This window comes from Pipistrellus kuhlii, unplaced genomic scaffold (genome assembly GCF_014108245.1).
Source record: "Pipistrellus kuhlii isolate mPipKuh1 unplaced genomic scaffold, mPipKuh1.p scaffold_m20_p_6, whole genome shotgun sequence".
NCBI lineage: Eukaryota > Metazoa > Chordata > Mammalia > Chiroptera > Vespertilionidae > Pipistrellus > Pipistrellus kuhlii.
The window spans coordinates 50,169,072-50,183,724 of NW_023425562.1; the positions used below are offsets into that span (position 1 = coordinate 50,169,072).

At 38.5% G+C, this 14,653-nt stretch overlaps 1 protein-coding gene across 1 annotated transcript in view; it reads right to left on the reverse strand.

Moving 5' to 3' along the window:
- CTNNBL1 (catenin beta like 1) overlaps window positions 1-14,653 on the reverse strand; it is a 167,673-nt gene that overhangs the window by 107,419 nt on the left and 45,601 nt on the right. The window contains exon 4 of the mRNA XM_036418465.1: window positions 5,391-5,530. Within this exon, the coding sequence (XP_036274358.1) occupies window positions 5,391-5,530 (140 nt within the window). The remainder of the gene's footprint in view (window positions 1-5,390; window positions 5,531-14,653) is intronic.

A 14,653-nucleotide genomic window follows, 5' to 3' on the forward strand; every position in this document is an offset into this window, starting at 1 on the left:
GGCACAAATGGTCCATAACACAATGGCTCCTGGAAAAAGAGGATTGTCTACTTCCATTTTTTGGCTCTAGATATTTATTTTCAGGCCTGATCCCAAATAGAGTCCTGGTATAGAAACTGAATATTAATCTTATTAGTCTCCAATGAGATGTATTCATAAGGAATGTTGTTTTGTGTGTGTTTTTAAGATAAAGAGGAATAAGACATACTAAGCAGGTAGCTTTTTAAAAAAGTCATTTCAAAAAGGCTTCCTTAAAAAAAAAAATGAACCAGGATAGATTCAGAATATATAGTTGATTTAATAGAATAAGGGACTTTCTAAAAAAATTATTTCTTTTATTCCTAGACTACGATAGTGATTAGATATAATAGGTGAATTTCAAAATACAGATAAAATGTCTGTTTGTTTTTTCTCCTTTTAAAACAGTTGGCAGAGCTAGCAAAAATGAAGCTAAACTCTTAACTCCATCCCAATCAAACTAGTATGAGGGAGAGGATGCACTCATTCAATATTTGTTACGTACTTTGTAAATGTTAGTGGGCACTGTCAAGCTACAGGGAAAATGTCCAAAGCAAGCTCCAACCCCCATGCTCTGGGACACAGACTTAATCTGAAACTCAAACAAAATTAAAAATTACATTAACAGGTCCTTTTCCTAGATTGCCATTTTGGCACTTTTTGCCTAATCTGACTTTCTTCTGACCACATTTAAATGGCTCAAAACACACACACTCATACACACACACACACACACACACACAGAAATGGGTGGGTTATCAGTACAAATTATCAGGAAAGTTAGACTTCCTATAAGAAAAAGAAGTAAATTTTTTTCAATGTATGTAACTTAGATTCTGAAAATATTGAGATGAGACTAGCTCCTAGCAAAAACAACAGCCAGAGATACACAAGTCTTGTTAGACAGCCCTTATAGGAAAGCACTAGAAGAAAGCCCTTAGGATGCTTAAACCTTTCCCAGTCTTACTTCTGCTCATTAGCACTGGGACTCTAACACAGGCACCCCTGACTATTGTACACACCCTCTGAGATAATATGGTGTGTCCCAGTCAGATTGTAACACTTTAGCATTATCAGACCCAAATGCGCAAGTTCAATTGATCCCCAATAGTCTAAAAAAAAAAGTATTTCTGCTCCTTGTTTTCCAAATCCCATAGTAATTCTTCACAAAACCACTAGAATAACTTTGCAAGTCCTCTGGGCTTTCTAGAATTTGAGAAAAACTAAGCAGTGATTTAAAAAAGAATTCCAGACAAAAGGGAGCTTTCCCATCAGCACCAATTTGGTGCTAACAAATTTCTCCCTTCTATTAGTGAACAGTCCACTGTACTGAAACCTCAGTTAACATTACAGTGAGACCTCTGAATAACAAGTGGATGGAGAGAAAGCAGTCTTTGAATAAACTGGGTGGTGTCCCTCAGTCCAGCCTGTACCCTCTCTAATCTGGGACATCCCTCTCACAATCTGGGACTGTTGGCTCCTAACCACTTGCCTGCTTGGCTGCCTGACTGCCCCTAACCACTCTGCCTGCCAGCCTAATCACCCCCTAACCGCTCCCCTGCCAGCATGATTGACACCTAACTGCTCCCCTGATGGCCTAGCCACCCCCAACTGCCCTCTCTTACAGGCCTGGTCACCCCCAACACTGCCCTCCCTGCTGGCCATTTTGTGATGTCATGAGGGTGGCCATCTTATGATGCGAGGGCATGAGGATCAATTTGCATATTACCTCTTTATTATACAGGAAAGGCCACTTAGCTAGGAATCAGTAGTTGTAATTTTTTTAAATGAACATGATATCCAATGTGTAGTGACCACATGAGCAGCTACAAAGAGCATGTCAGCTTCCAGTGAGAAATGGCAATTTCCAGTGCCAAGTTAGAGAACATGAAAATAAACTTGAAAAGCACTAAATCTCCACATCTATCAAAAACTTGCCAATCTCCAATTCCAATTCCCTAATCACCCCTACACCAAAGATGACCCACACCTTACAGAATACCAATGGCATTTCTTGAGCATAAAACTCCAAGGGCACTTACCAGCACACATAGCTATTGACTGAAGCTACTATTTATTTCCCTAATAGAACATAACAGAGCTTATCATACTAAGGAAGAACCCAGTAAATGCCGTGATCTACTACAGGACTTTAGGAAGGAAGCCACTGACTTGGCACTTAAATTGAGAACAAAGAAGATGCCATACAAAAATAGGATCCTTATTGATAACTTAGAGGGTTTTTTTGTTTTGTTTTGTTTTGTTTTGTTTTGTTTGTTTTTTGGTCGTGGTAGCAGAAGGGGTACTCAGCCACCATCTGGGGTTTTATCTTCTCCTTGTTTTATTCCTCCTTGTTCCTTCAGGCAAATTGAGTAAATTTGGCTTAAACTAGGCCATAAAAACTTTGTTTACCAATACCTTAAGAAAATATTTTAAAATGTAGCTTTGGTTCTCTTTTTCTGCAGAAACACTCCAAAAGGTTCACAAAATGGGGGCTTCTGACCATGTTTAAATGATTTATTTCAAAGGAAAAATTATTGTAAAAGCATTACTACTAAAAGGCAGCAGCTGTTGGACCCCACCTAATGTATTTGGAGTGACTCTTCAACACTGTGTGTGGGGTGTGCCCTCTCCCCTCCCCTCACCCCCAGAGGTGCTCTTCACAGACCAGAATTCCACTCTGCAGCCAAATGATGGCTGGGCTCCTGCCTCTCCAGGGGGAGATGTGCTCAGAAGCGCTGACAGCCCTCACCAGTGGCAGTGATGCAGAGAGCCAGAATAAACTCTGAAGCTGCTTCTCACGGTTGAAAGGACAAGGTGCAAGCTGTTTTCTCACATCCTCTGTCTCTTAAGGTTACAATAAACCAGCCTCTGATCCAATTAAAATCCCTATAGTTTATGTTTTCTCGAGAAGGACAAAGCAAAGATGACCTGTGCTCGCTGGAAAGATAACCAGCCATGAATGGTCTTGGTTGATAAATGAAGAGTTAAAAAGATTAAAAATTTAAGTCATGACTGCCATGAAATCGTTTATTCACGGTAAAGTGTTTTGGGCAGTTACGGCTGTATAACAGTAAATTGTGAATAAGCGTTTCCTAAAGAAAAATTTCCATTATAGATCCCAGAAACAGAGTGCAATGCTGCTGAGAGATCAACATTCCAACTGATAGAGGATTCGTTAGATGCAAGTCAAGAGGGTCTACCCTTTTCTGAATCCTCTTTTAAGAGAACTTGTACTTTGAGGAGGATGACTTTTATCCTAATTGCTGCATTAATTAAAATTAGTTAATCTAAAATTTTTCAAATGAATTTAAATTTGATGTAGGGCATAATTAAAAACCAGATTTTAGAAAAATATCACTAGGGCAGTAGGGTGACGGTTGTACACAAGACGGGGGAGAGTACAGTTTAGGTCTCAGAGAGCAGGAGGGAATGGCAGCTGTCAGTTATTACAGGGGGACTTGTGTGTTTTTTTCCTTTTTAAAGACCAGAACATTACAACTTGTAACAGCTGTGCCCTTGCCTTTCTCAAGTATGCTGATGAGCAGGACTTCTTGTGTGTCTTCTCCTCCGCAGGAATCAGGCTGATGAATCAGCAAAGTGTTAGTATCTTCTAAAGCTGCTACTATTATTTTGAGTTAGCAGGCATATTCAAAAAGAATAAAAGACAACACAGGTGATTTCTGTATTAATATGCAAGGTAATGAATGAATCACTGCAACTCTGTCAGGGACATAATAAATCCTAGAGAGAAGAGACTCAGTGCACTAGAAAGAACAAAGGACTGGAAATCAGAGGCCTGGAGTGCCAGCCTCAACCTCAACAATTAGCTACCCAACGTGGGGACCTCAGACTTGTCACTAAATAGAGAGGCATTAGACTAAGTCATCTGCTTCAGTTCTGAAAATCTACCATTCTGTGTGGGTGAACTGAAATGTAAAGTCACAACTAGAATTCTTAGTTATTAACTCTGTAAGGAGCAGTTAGCACCTCGAATAGAGCTAATCATATGTAGATAATCAATATATGCTTACTGACTGATGCTATTGGAGTATCCAGTATAGCCTCTGGTTCCTCGAGGTCTAGCACTGTGCCTGGTACATAAGCACTCACAGCATGTCTACATGCAATTGAATTCCTAAGACCCTGTACTGAGCTCGCCTAGACACAAGCTAATTGACTAGGGTTCTAATACAATGCAGAAGTCGGCAATGAACCCTGGGGAACACTCATCAATCTTGGGACTGACACAGCATTTCTTAATACTGTCTAACATTACATGAAATATCAGAAATGGCTAAAGATCACCCTTCACGAAGCCTGCATTAAAATTATTCACTGATTTATTTCTATGAGAATTATCAAGCAGGAAAGAACCTAGTCAGACATGCTCTCAGGAGAGAGATTACCAGAAAGATGAAAATAACAAGCAGCAGCAGCAGATTCTCCATGAATATCACTCAAGTAGACTAACTACATTTGTCTCCCACCTTCGAAAATCTGGATTCTAACAGAACAACTATTAGAAGGGAATTTCCTTTAATGAACATAACTCCAACCACAGGCATATGAAAAACCTTTTGCACTAAAGCAGTTGCACATCAGAGAGCAAAGAGAAAGTATAAAATGGTTTTCAAAGTCATGATTCAGATTCAGTTAAAAGTAACATTTCATAAGTGCCTACTATATATCAGAAATTACTTAGCACTTATATGATCTCCTCTAGTCCCCTAAATAATACTGAAAGGCAAAAATTAACTCGATTTTTTTTTGCAGTTGAGAATACTAAAAGGCTAGAGGGGCACCAAATTTCATGCAAAAAACGAAACTAAAAGTTAAACCTAGGTTATCTATTTAAGTCTAAAGCTGATTCTATAAATACTAAATGTTTTTGTGCATCTGGCCTTTAAGAAATTGAAAATATATCAGTGGACAAAACATAAAATCCCTGTCTTTCCTGACATTCCAATGTGTTTTCCATCATAGTTTACTGCATCCTCTAGTCTCAACTCCACTGGGGCATCTGCTAACAGACTGATGTCTAGACCAAATATTCAAATGCTGTCTGGTCTTGCCTCTCTAATGGGCCTCCAAATCAAGATCCTGGAAAATTAATACTGTTAATGTACGAACAGATACATCATGATGAAGTCTAGTACTATTAAGAGCAAATAGAACAATTAAGACTTGCCCAAGATTTATTTTCATAAACCAGATTTTCAAGTGAGTAAAGAGCAGCCTGTGTTTCAAGATGGGAGATAATTGGACTGGAAATAGAATATCAGACGTGACAGCAGAGACAGACAGAAGAGAGTAAGCAGCACTCCCCTGCCATGTCAGCCTTCCTAGTGAAGACAGATCTGAAAGGATATCTGTGTTATCGTGTCCGAGCAGCCCGAGAAGAGACTGGACAGCATTCAGCTCCACTAGGAGGTGGTACAGATCTGGCATGGTGGCTACCACGTGCATCTCCTGGATGATGTCATTTAGGTCCAGCTCAGATTCCATAAACCTAGGAGGGAAAAACAAGACAGCATCATTGAAAGGAAAGAAGTACTATCAGCACTGACGAGCAAACAGCCACACTACCCAGACAGACAATCTGTCAAAGTGTCTACAACAGACCAACCAAGAAGGACACTCATCCAAACATCATACTGTCACATAATTTCCTTGGGAAATCGATTTCCCCATTACAAAAATCAATCTTGGATTCAGATCTCATTACAGGATTCCCTTATTCTTGCAGTCACAAGCTGCCTTTTAGAGGCTCCTAAAACATTTTGCAGCTTTAAATGATCTGCCCACCAGTCCTATGGATTAGCTAACATCACCCCTTGGTGTGGCAATTCTGTTGTCCTAAACATAGTTATCTTACTAATCTAAAAAGAGTTTTCTTACTTGCCACTTCAGATCAAGGGCCAATTACTTCCCTCATCCAAAGGAAGACATTGAGATTCTGCTGCCATTCAAAAATGGCAAGTAAGAGAAACTCCCCAATCCTTACATCCCTTCCAGTAAGCTGATTAAGAGGTAGATACCAAAGTAAAGCAAATATAGGCACTGGCATCCTATCATCACCACCATGCTTTATGCAGCACTAGTGGCCCGGTGCATGAAATGTGTGCAATGGGGGAGGTTCCTCAGCCCCGCCTGAACCCTCTCCAACCTGGGACCCCTTGAAGGATGTCTTACTACCAGTTTACAGGGATCAGGCCTCAACCGGCAGTCAGACATCCCTCTCACAATCGGGAACTGCTGGCTGTTAACCGCTCACCTGCCTGCCTGCCTGATTGCCCCTAACCACTCTGCCTGCCGGCCTGCTCGCCCCCAAATGCCCACTCAGCCAGCCTGATCACCCTCAACTGCCTCTGTGTCAGTGTGCTCACCCCCACTGCCCTCCCTTATTTAATTCATGAATTTTTTTATTCAACCCATACCCTTTCCCCCAACACTAAAGTAGCCTACTTAGTATACACTGAGTGGCCAGATTATTTTGATCTCTGAACGCATAATAATCTGGCCACTCAGTGTACTTCTCTTGAGTACCTCATTTATTTGATATCAAAGATACTATAAATCGTGCACCTGATCAGTTTTCCCCTTTGCACTAGCTGATAGAAAGCTCAAGCAAATAGGTGGTTGATCTCCAGCAAAAGTCTATAATACTTTTGGTACCCATTTGAGATACAAATACATTGAGTAGCCAGATTATTATGTGTTCAGAGATCATAATAATCTGGCCATTCAGTGCATGAATTCGTGCATGGGTCCAGCCAGTGTGGCCAGGGGAGGAAACATGAGACATTGGCTGGCCTGCCTGCTGGTCCAACTCCTGGTCGAGGAAACAATTTGTATATTAGCCTTTTATTATATAGGATATACACTGAGTGGCCAGATTATTATGTATTCAGAGATCATAATAATCTGGCCACTCAGTATATATTATAGTTGTATATTCAATTTTTGTTATTTTAACACAAGTCCCCCTATCATTAAAACACTGTTTTACAGCAGGAAAAGCCAGCATCCAACACTGCTGTCAGTCTTTCTCCTTCTCCCATGGCACTATCCCTCCCTGAGCATAGTACTCTTCCCTGTTGAGCCCAGACACGACTTCTCAACATAGCATTCCAAAAAGAGACCACCAATCAATCACAGAGGGAGTGTAGGAGATTAAGCCTATCTGAAACTCCTGTCCTAAATAATACATTTTTAAAAGCTGCATGGTATTCCCTTGTGGAGATATAACATAATTTATTTTACCCTTTGTCAGACATTCAGGTGGTCTCCTATTTTCTCCCTATACCAAATGACACTATGATGCATGTATTCACAATTATTGTGTTGAGATAAATTCCCAGGAAGGAAAGTAAGAGTATGCATACCTTAGCAGACTTTGATATATTCTTCCAGAAAGGTACCAATAGTGTATAAAATGCCTGTTTCCTTCACCCTCTTAAGAAAGTATTTAAAATGCATTTAAAATCTCTTCCAATTTCAAACAGAAATTAAAATTTTCTTCTTTATTGTTGATACTATTACAGATATCTCCCAATCTCCCTTTCTTTACCCACCTCCATCCAGCTCCCACAACCCCTCCCCTGACCTTCACCACTGTTGTCTGTATGCATGGGTTACGCACAGATGTTTTTTGGCTACACTCTTTACCTTTTTATCCAGTTGCCGCCACCCTCTTCCCTCCTACCTTGTCAGTCTGTTCCATGTATCCATGCCTCTGGTTCTATTTTGGATGTCAATTTATTTTGTTCATTAGATTCCAAATGAGATCATGTGATAACTTTCTCTGACTGGCTTATTTCACTTAGCATAATATAATTTCCACGTCCATCCATGCAGTCACAGAGGATAAGAGTCCTTTCTTTTTCACAGCCGCATAGTACTCCATTGTGCAAATGTACCACAGGAGATAGAAAATTTAACTTATTTTTTATTAACATTTCTGATACTACTATTTAAGATGGCTCAAATTTTGTTAATGTTTATTAGCTATTCGTATTTCTTCTTTACCCATTTTATATTTTTAAGTAATTCTTTGTTGAAAGTATTACATATATCCCCTTTGCCCCTTATGATCCCCTCCAGCCTCCTCCAACCCCCCCCCCCCCATCTTCTTTACCCATTTTATATCAGGGTATTTATCTTATTTATTCATTTATAAGCACTCTATATATTTTTGGGTTTTTTTTTGTTTTTAATATATTTTATTGATTTTGTACAGAGAGGAAGGAAGAGAGATAGAGAGTTAGAAACATCGATGAGAGAGAGTCACCGATCAGCTGCCTCTTGCACACCCCTTACTGGGGATATGCCCGCAACCAAGGTACATGCCCTTGACCGGAATGGAACCCGGGATCCTGCAGTCCCCAAGCCGACGCTCTATCCATTGAGCCAAACCGGTTTCGGCTCTGAAAGGTATTTTTTGTTTTTTTTTAAGCACTCTATATATTAAGAAAATTAATTTATTTCATATACTGGAGGGAAAAAAACAAGAGAAAAATATTTGCCCTTTAATTAGTAATTATGCTATCACATTACGGTTTTTAAAAGTTTAGTCAAATCTTTGCCTTTATAAACTCTTACATGTATCCTGAGCAAGGTTATTTTTTGTTTTTTGTTTTTCTATGTTAAGATCAGATAATTTTATGGTCTACTTTTATGTATTTTTATGTTTATACATATTTAAATGTTTAGGAGTAAATAAATCTGAAATTTATTTTAGGATAGAATATAGGGCAAAGATCTAACTTTATTTTCTGCAAATGTTTGTCTTATTCCCCCAATGCCATAATCTATGCTTTTTCCACAGATTTGAAGAAATGCCACCTCCATCATATCCTCCATTTTATTCAAATTTCTTTCATTGACCCCTGCTCCCCCGACTCGCCCCTCCCAAGCCTTTGCCACACTATTGTCTGTGTCCACTGGGCTATGCACACAAGTTCCCCAGTTTAATCTCTCTCTCCCCATGCCTCTCACCCTCAACCCCACCTTCCCTCTGAAATTCATCAGTCTATTCATGGTTCTATGTCTCTGGATCTATACTAGGGGTGTCGAACTCAATCAGAGAAGGGGCCAAAATCTAAAATCCAGCCTAAATCGCGGGCCAAATGGTTTACTGAACAGTCATAAACTGTCATTGTGATGGAAACGCAGCGGAGTGCAGTGATGACAGCGCGGTGCGGGCCACATTGCAAGGCCTGGCGGGACAGATTTGGCCCGCGGGCCTTGTGTTTGACACATGTGATCTATACTGTTTATCAATTTATTTTGTTCATTAGATTCCACATACCAGTGAGACCAATAAGCTTTCTCTGACTGGCTTATTTTGCTTAGCATAATACTCTCCAGGTCCATCCATGATGTTGCAAATGGTGAGACGTCCTCTTTTTTATTGCTGCATAGTATTCCATTGTGGTAAATGTATCACAGCCTTTTTATCCACATATCTGCTGATGGGCACTTGGGCTGTTTCTAAATCTTAGCTATTGTAAATTGCACTGTTATGAATATAGAGTTGCATACATTCTCTCTGAGTGGTGTTGGGGGTGTTTTAGGTCATATTCCTAGAAGTGGGATTACTGGGTTAAATGGCAATTTCATTTTAAATTTTTTGAGGAAACTCCATACTGTTTTCCATAATGGCTGAATCAGTCTGCATTCCCACCAGCAGTGTACTAGAATTCTCTTTTCTCTTCATCCTCGCCAACACTTGTCATTTGTTGATCTGTTGTTGATAATCATTCTAACGTGTGAGGTGACACTCCATTGTTGTCTTAATTTGTATCTCTTGGATAATTAGTGACTTCGAGCATTTTTTTCATGTTTCTTGGCCTTCTGAATGTCCACTTTGGAAAAGTGTCTATTTAGGTCCTTTGCCCATTAAATAAATAATTAATTAAATTAAAAAGCAGTCTTCTTTTTGTTAAGTTGTATGAGTTCTTTATATATTTTGGAAATTAAGCCCTTATCAGATATATTATTGGCAAATATGTTCTCCCATGCAGAAGGGTCTCTTTTCACTTTGTTGATGGTTTCTTTTGCTGTGTAGAATCTTTTTTATTTTGATGTAGTCCCATTGTTTATTTTCTCCTTAGTTTCCTTTGCCTTAGGAGATCTATCAGCAAGCATATTGCTGTGAGAGATGTCTGAGATATTACTGCAAAGATTTTTATGGTTTCACAACTTACTTTTAGGTCTTTTATCCATTTTGAGTTTATTCTTGTGTATAATGTGTGAGTTGGTGGTCTAGTTTCATTTTTTTGCCTGTACCTGTCCAGTTTTCCCAACACCATTTATTGAAGAGGCTTTCTTTACTCCATTGTGTGCTCTTGCCTCCTTTGTCAAATATTAATTGAGCATAATGGCTTGGATTCAATTTCTGGGTTCTGTTCCATTGATCTATATGCCTGTTTTTGTGCCAGTACCAGGCTGTTTTGAGTACAGTGGCTTTGTAGTATAACTTCATATCTGGTATTGTGATTCCTGCAATTATGTTCTTCTTTCTCAAGATTGCTTTTTGGGATCATTTTTGGTTCCATATAAATTTTTGAAGTATTTTTTTTCTAGATCTGTGAAATATGCCATTGGGATTGCAATAAATCTATAGATTGCTTTGGGTAGTATTAGACATTTTAATGATGTTGAGTCTATCAAGCCAGGAACATGGTATTTTCTTCCACTTGTTTATCTTCCTCTATCTCTTTTTTCAATATCCTGTAGTTGTCTTGAGTACAGGTCTTTTACCTCCTTGGTTAAGTTTATTCTTAAGTATCTTAATTTTTTGTTGCAATGGTTAAGTGGGTGCTTTTATTTTTATTTATTTTTTATTTTTAGCTTTTCTTTCTGAGAGTTCATTATTGTGTATAAAAATGCCATCAGACCTAACTGGTTTGGCTCAGTGGATGGAGCATCTACCTGCAGACTAAAGGGTCCTAGGTTTGATTCTGGTTAAGGGCATGTACCTTGGTTAGGGACATATCCCCAGTAGGGGTGTGCAGGAGACAGCTGATCAATGTTTCTCTCTCGTCAATGTTTCTCTCTATCCCTCTCCGTTCCTATCTCAAAAAAAAAAAAAAAAATCAATAAAAAAATTTTTTTTTTAAATTAAAATGCCATCAATTTCTGGGTGCTAATTTTGTATCCTGCTATGTTGCCAAATTCATTTATTAAATCTAGTAGTTTTTTGGTGAAATCTAAGGGTTTTCTATGTGTAATGTCATGTCATCTGTCAATAATGACAGTTTTACTTCATCCTTTCCAATTTGGATGTCTTGTATTTCTTCTTCTTGTCTGAGGGCTGAGGTTCCTATATTGAATGATAGTGGTGAAAGCAGACATCCCCGTATTGTTCCTGTTCTTAGAGGAAATGGTTTTCATTTTTGCCCATTGAACATGATGTTGGTTATAGGTTTGTCATATATGGCCTTTATTATGTTGAGGTATGATCCCTCTATTCCCACTTTGCTGAGAGTTTTTATCAAAAAAGGGTGTTGGATTTTGTCAAATACTTTTTCTGCACCAATTGATATGATCGTGTGATTTCTGTCTTCCAATTTGCTTATGTGATGTGTCACATTAATTGATTTGCAAATACTGTACCAGCCTTGCATCCCCAGGATAAATCCCACTTGGTCATAGCATCCTACACTGAATTTTAATGTGTACTCTAATCTGTTTATGAGCTTTGCGCTGCATTTCATTGCTTTGTCGGCAAATTCTTGAGCTAGGGTCACACCTCCATATTGTTATGTCCATTATTGCAAAAACACTTTCTTGCTAGTCTTTTTTCAATGCTTCCTTGTTTATTCTCACTTGCTTATTATTCCAAGTACATTCAAAATTATTTTTGTAAAGATTCCCCCTCCACCCATACCTCTTTTTTTAAGGCATCTTACACTGTGCTTACACAGTGCTTACCACCATTTTACATTATTTCTGTCTCATTATTTCTGTCTCCTAAAGTGTGAAAGTCAAATCAGGAGAATCATTCAGATATTCCATGGGTAGTAGATCTATATAATCTTTGAACCAAATGGGCTCAACAAACCTTTAAAGGTTATTTGCCTTAAATGGGTAGTTCTTTTTAAAAAATTTTTTATTCTAATTTCTAAAGAGTAACTGGACATAAAGATTTTTACAGCTCATCAGGAAGAACTGACAAGGGAGACTGAGTACTAAATAGTAATAAGTAAAATGTTGAGTACAAGGAACGATTTTGGGACTTGGGTAGTAATGAATGAATGTCAGCCCAGAAAGAATCCTCTGGTGGTATCCTACAGGGCTTGATCCTTAGGCCTGTTTATATCAACTATATTATTTTCTAATCAATAACTTGAATGAAGGTATATAAATAGCAACTTAACAAATGTCAAATAACACAAAGTTTACAGAGAAAATGAATATAGCGCTGAAAGAATCAATTCAAAAATTCCTGATAGGCAATGATGATGGGCCAAATCTAACAGGAGAAAATTATCTAGGATCCACACAGAGAGCTGCACTGAACCAAAAAGTCAGAGATTACAAATGCATGGGGTGGGAATGACATAATTTAATAAAAGTACTTATGTAGAACTGGATGGTTTAGTCAACTGTAACAGCAATACAAATCAGACCATGAGACAGCTGTGCCAGGACAGAAACTACTCATTCAATTCTGGACACCCAACACTGGACACACTCCCAGCTCCACAGCTCAGCAGATGCCTTCCAAATGAAGGAGCAGAGGAAAGTAGCTGTCACAAAGGCTGCTGTGGTTTCAGGCCGCTTAAAAGAAGGCAATACAGAGTTAACATGTTGATTATATGACCCGGAAGTTCTGTGACATCTCTTATGGAAGCCATACTTTAGGAGGGATATAGACACTAATTTGGAAAAACAACCACGATTATAAGTTGTCTAGATATTCTCTCACCTAAGAATTCTTTGAAATTCTTTTTCATTCTGAGTTTAAATCTTAAAGTCATAAGTGCCAAATGATGAAAAGATTACTTTGAAAAGTTAGATACTTGTCACTGAGGATAATTAATAAAGGGTAATATAATAAAAAATTAAGAATTAGAAGGGAGAATGGACTTTACCTTCCAACTTTGAAATTCTAAATCTGTAATCAGCCCAATGTTTTTAAGTTTAGAAAGTAAAAACATTATCAAAACAAAAAACAAGCAGGAACTCAAATGACAACAGAGAAACATCATAAATATACCACTGGGGTCCAGTGTTATCTGAGAACAAAATATCGTGAAAAATGCCTGGACTTCAGAATGATATGGACTTGGGTCACACTCCCAGCCACACAAGTTACTGGCTGTGTAACCATGAACAGTATGTCAACAAGTATTTACTGGGCACACACTAGGTACCAGTCACTGCTGGGTAACGAGGATAAAACAGGTAATAAAAATAACCCTAGTTGCTGTCCTTATGGAGCCCCTAGCCTAGTACAAATTTAATAATCTATTACATACAACTAATTGTAAGGATCTGGTGTTGTCCAAGAAATGATATTAGAACACAGATCATGGGACCCCAACCTGGTCAAGGGAGACAGAGAATAGCAACTAACCTATCTTTAAACCTCAGCTTCCTTAATTTTCCCAGCTGAATTACAGTGAGGATTCAATGAGATAAAAAATATAATGTGCTTAATGACAGTTGGCACGTAATAGGTGCTCAGCAAATCTAGGTACCCTTAAGTTTGCTATGCTATAACAAAGAATATTTTCTTCTCTTTCTGCCAACAAAGTATAAGGCTACTCATTTAAAGCACATACTACAACATTTGTAGAGACTGTCTAGGAAGTAAGCAGTCAGTCAGTAATGGATGACTCACAGCTGGGAGAATGGATCAAGTTAGGGGCAATGGGAAAGCAACACAGCAATCTATTAAAAACAGTAACCCAGGCTGAGATGGGGTCATTGATTCCATCTGGGATGGCGGAGAATATTCTGCTAGCCTGCCATGTGCATTTGTTTCAGACCAGCAGGATGTTCTCTTCCAACTGTAATAGCGAAGATTAGCAAATGACCAGCAAGGTTCAAACATACCAGAAAAACCACAGAAATTGGTGAGTCCTCCTGCAAACACAAGACCAGCAGTCAATGCATAGAGGGCATGATGCTTCTTCCACCCAACTAAATCAGCAGTTCTCAAAGTGTGGTCCTGGGTGGGGGTAGGAGGTAGTTGGAGATCCTTTTAAGGGGTCTACAAGATCAAAACTATTTTCACAGTAATTCCAAAGTATTAAAAGTATGTCTTGTTTTATTGAGTTTTGCTTTATTGAGCTTAACAGATACTGCATTTTTTACAAAGTAGAGATTTGTGGTAACCCTCCATCAAGCAAGTCCATTGGCATCATTTTTTTCCAACAGCATTTGCTCACTTCATGTCTCTGTACCACATTTTGGTAATTCTTGCAATATTTCAAACTTTTTCATTATTATATGACATGGTGATCTTTGATCAGTGATCTTTGCTTTACTAGAAAAAGACCCCCCACCAGCAAAAAGACTATAATTCTCTAAAGGCTCAGATGATGGATAGCATTTTATTTTTTTAGTAATAAAGTACTTTTAAATTAAGGTATGTACATTGTTTTAGACATAATGCAGA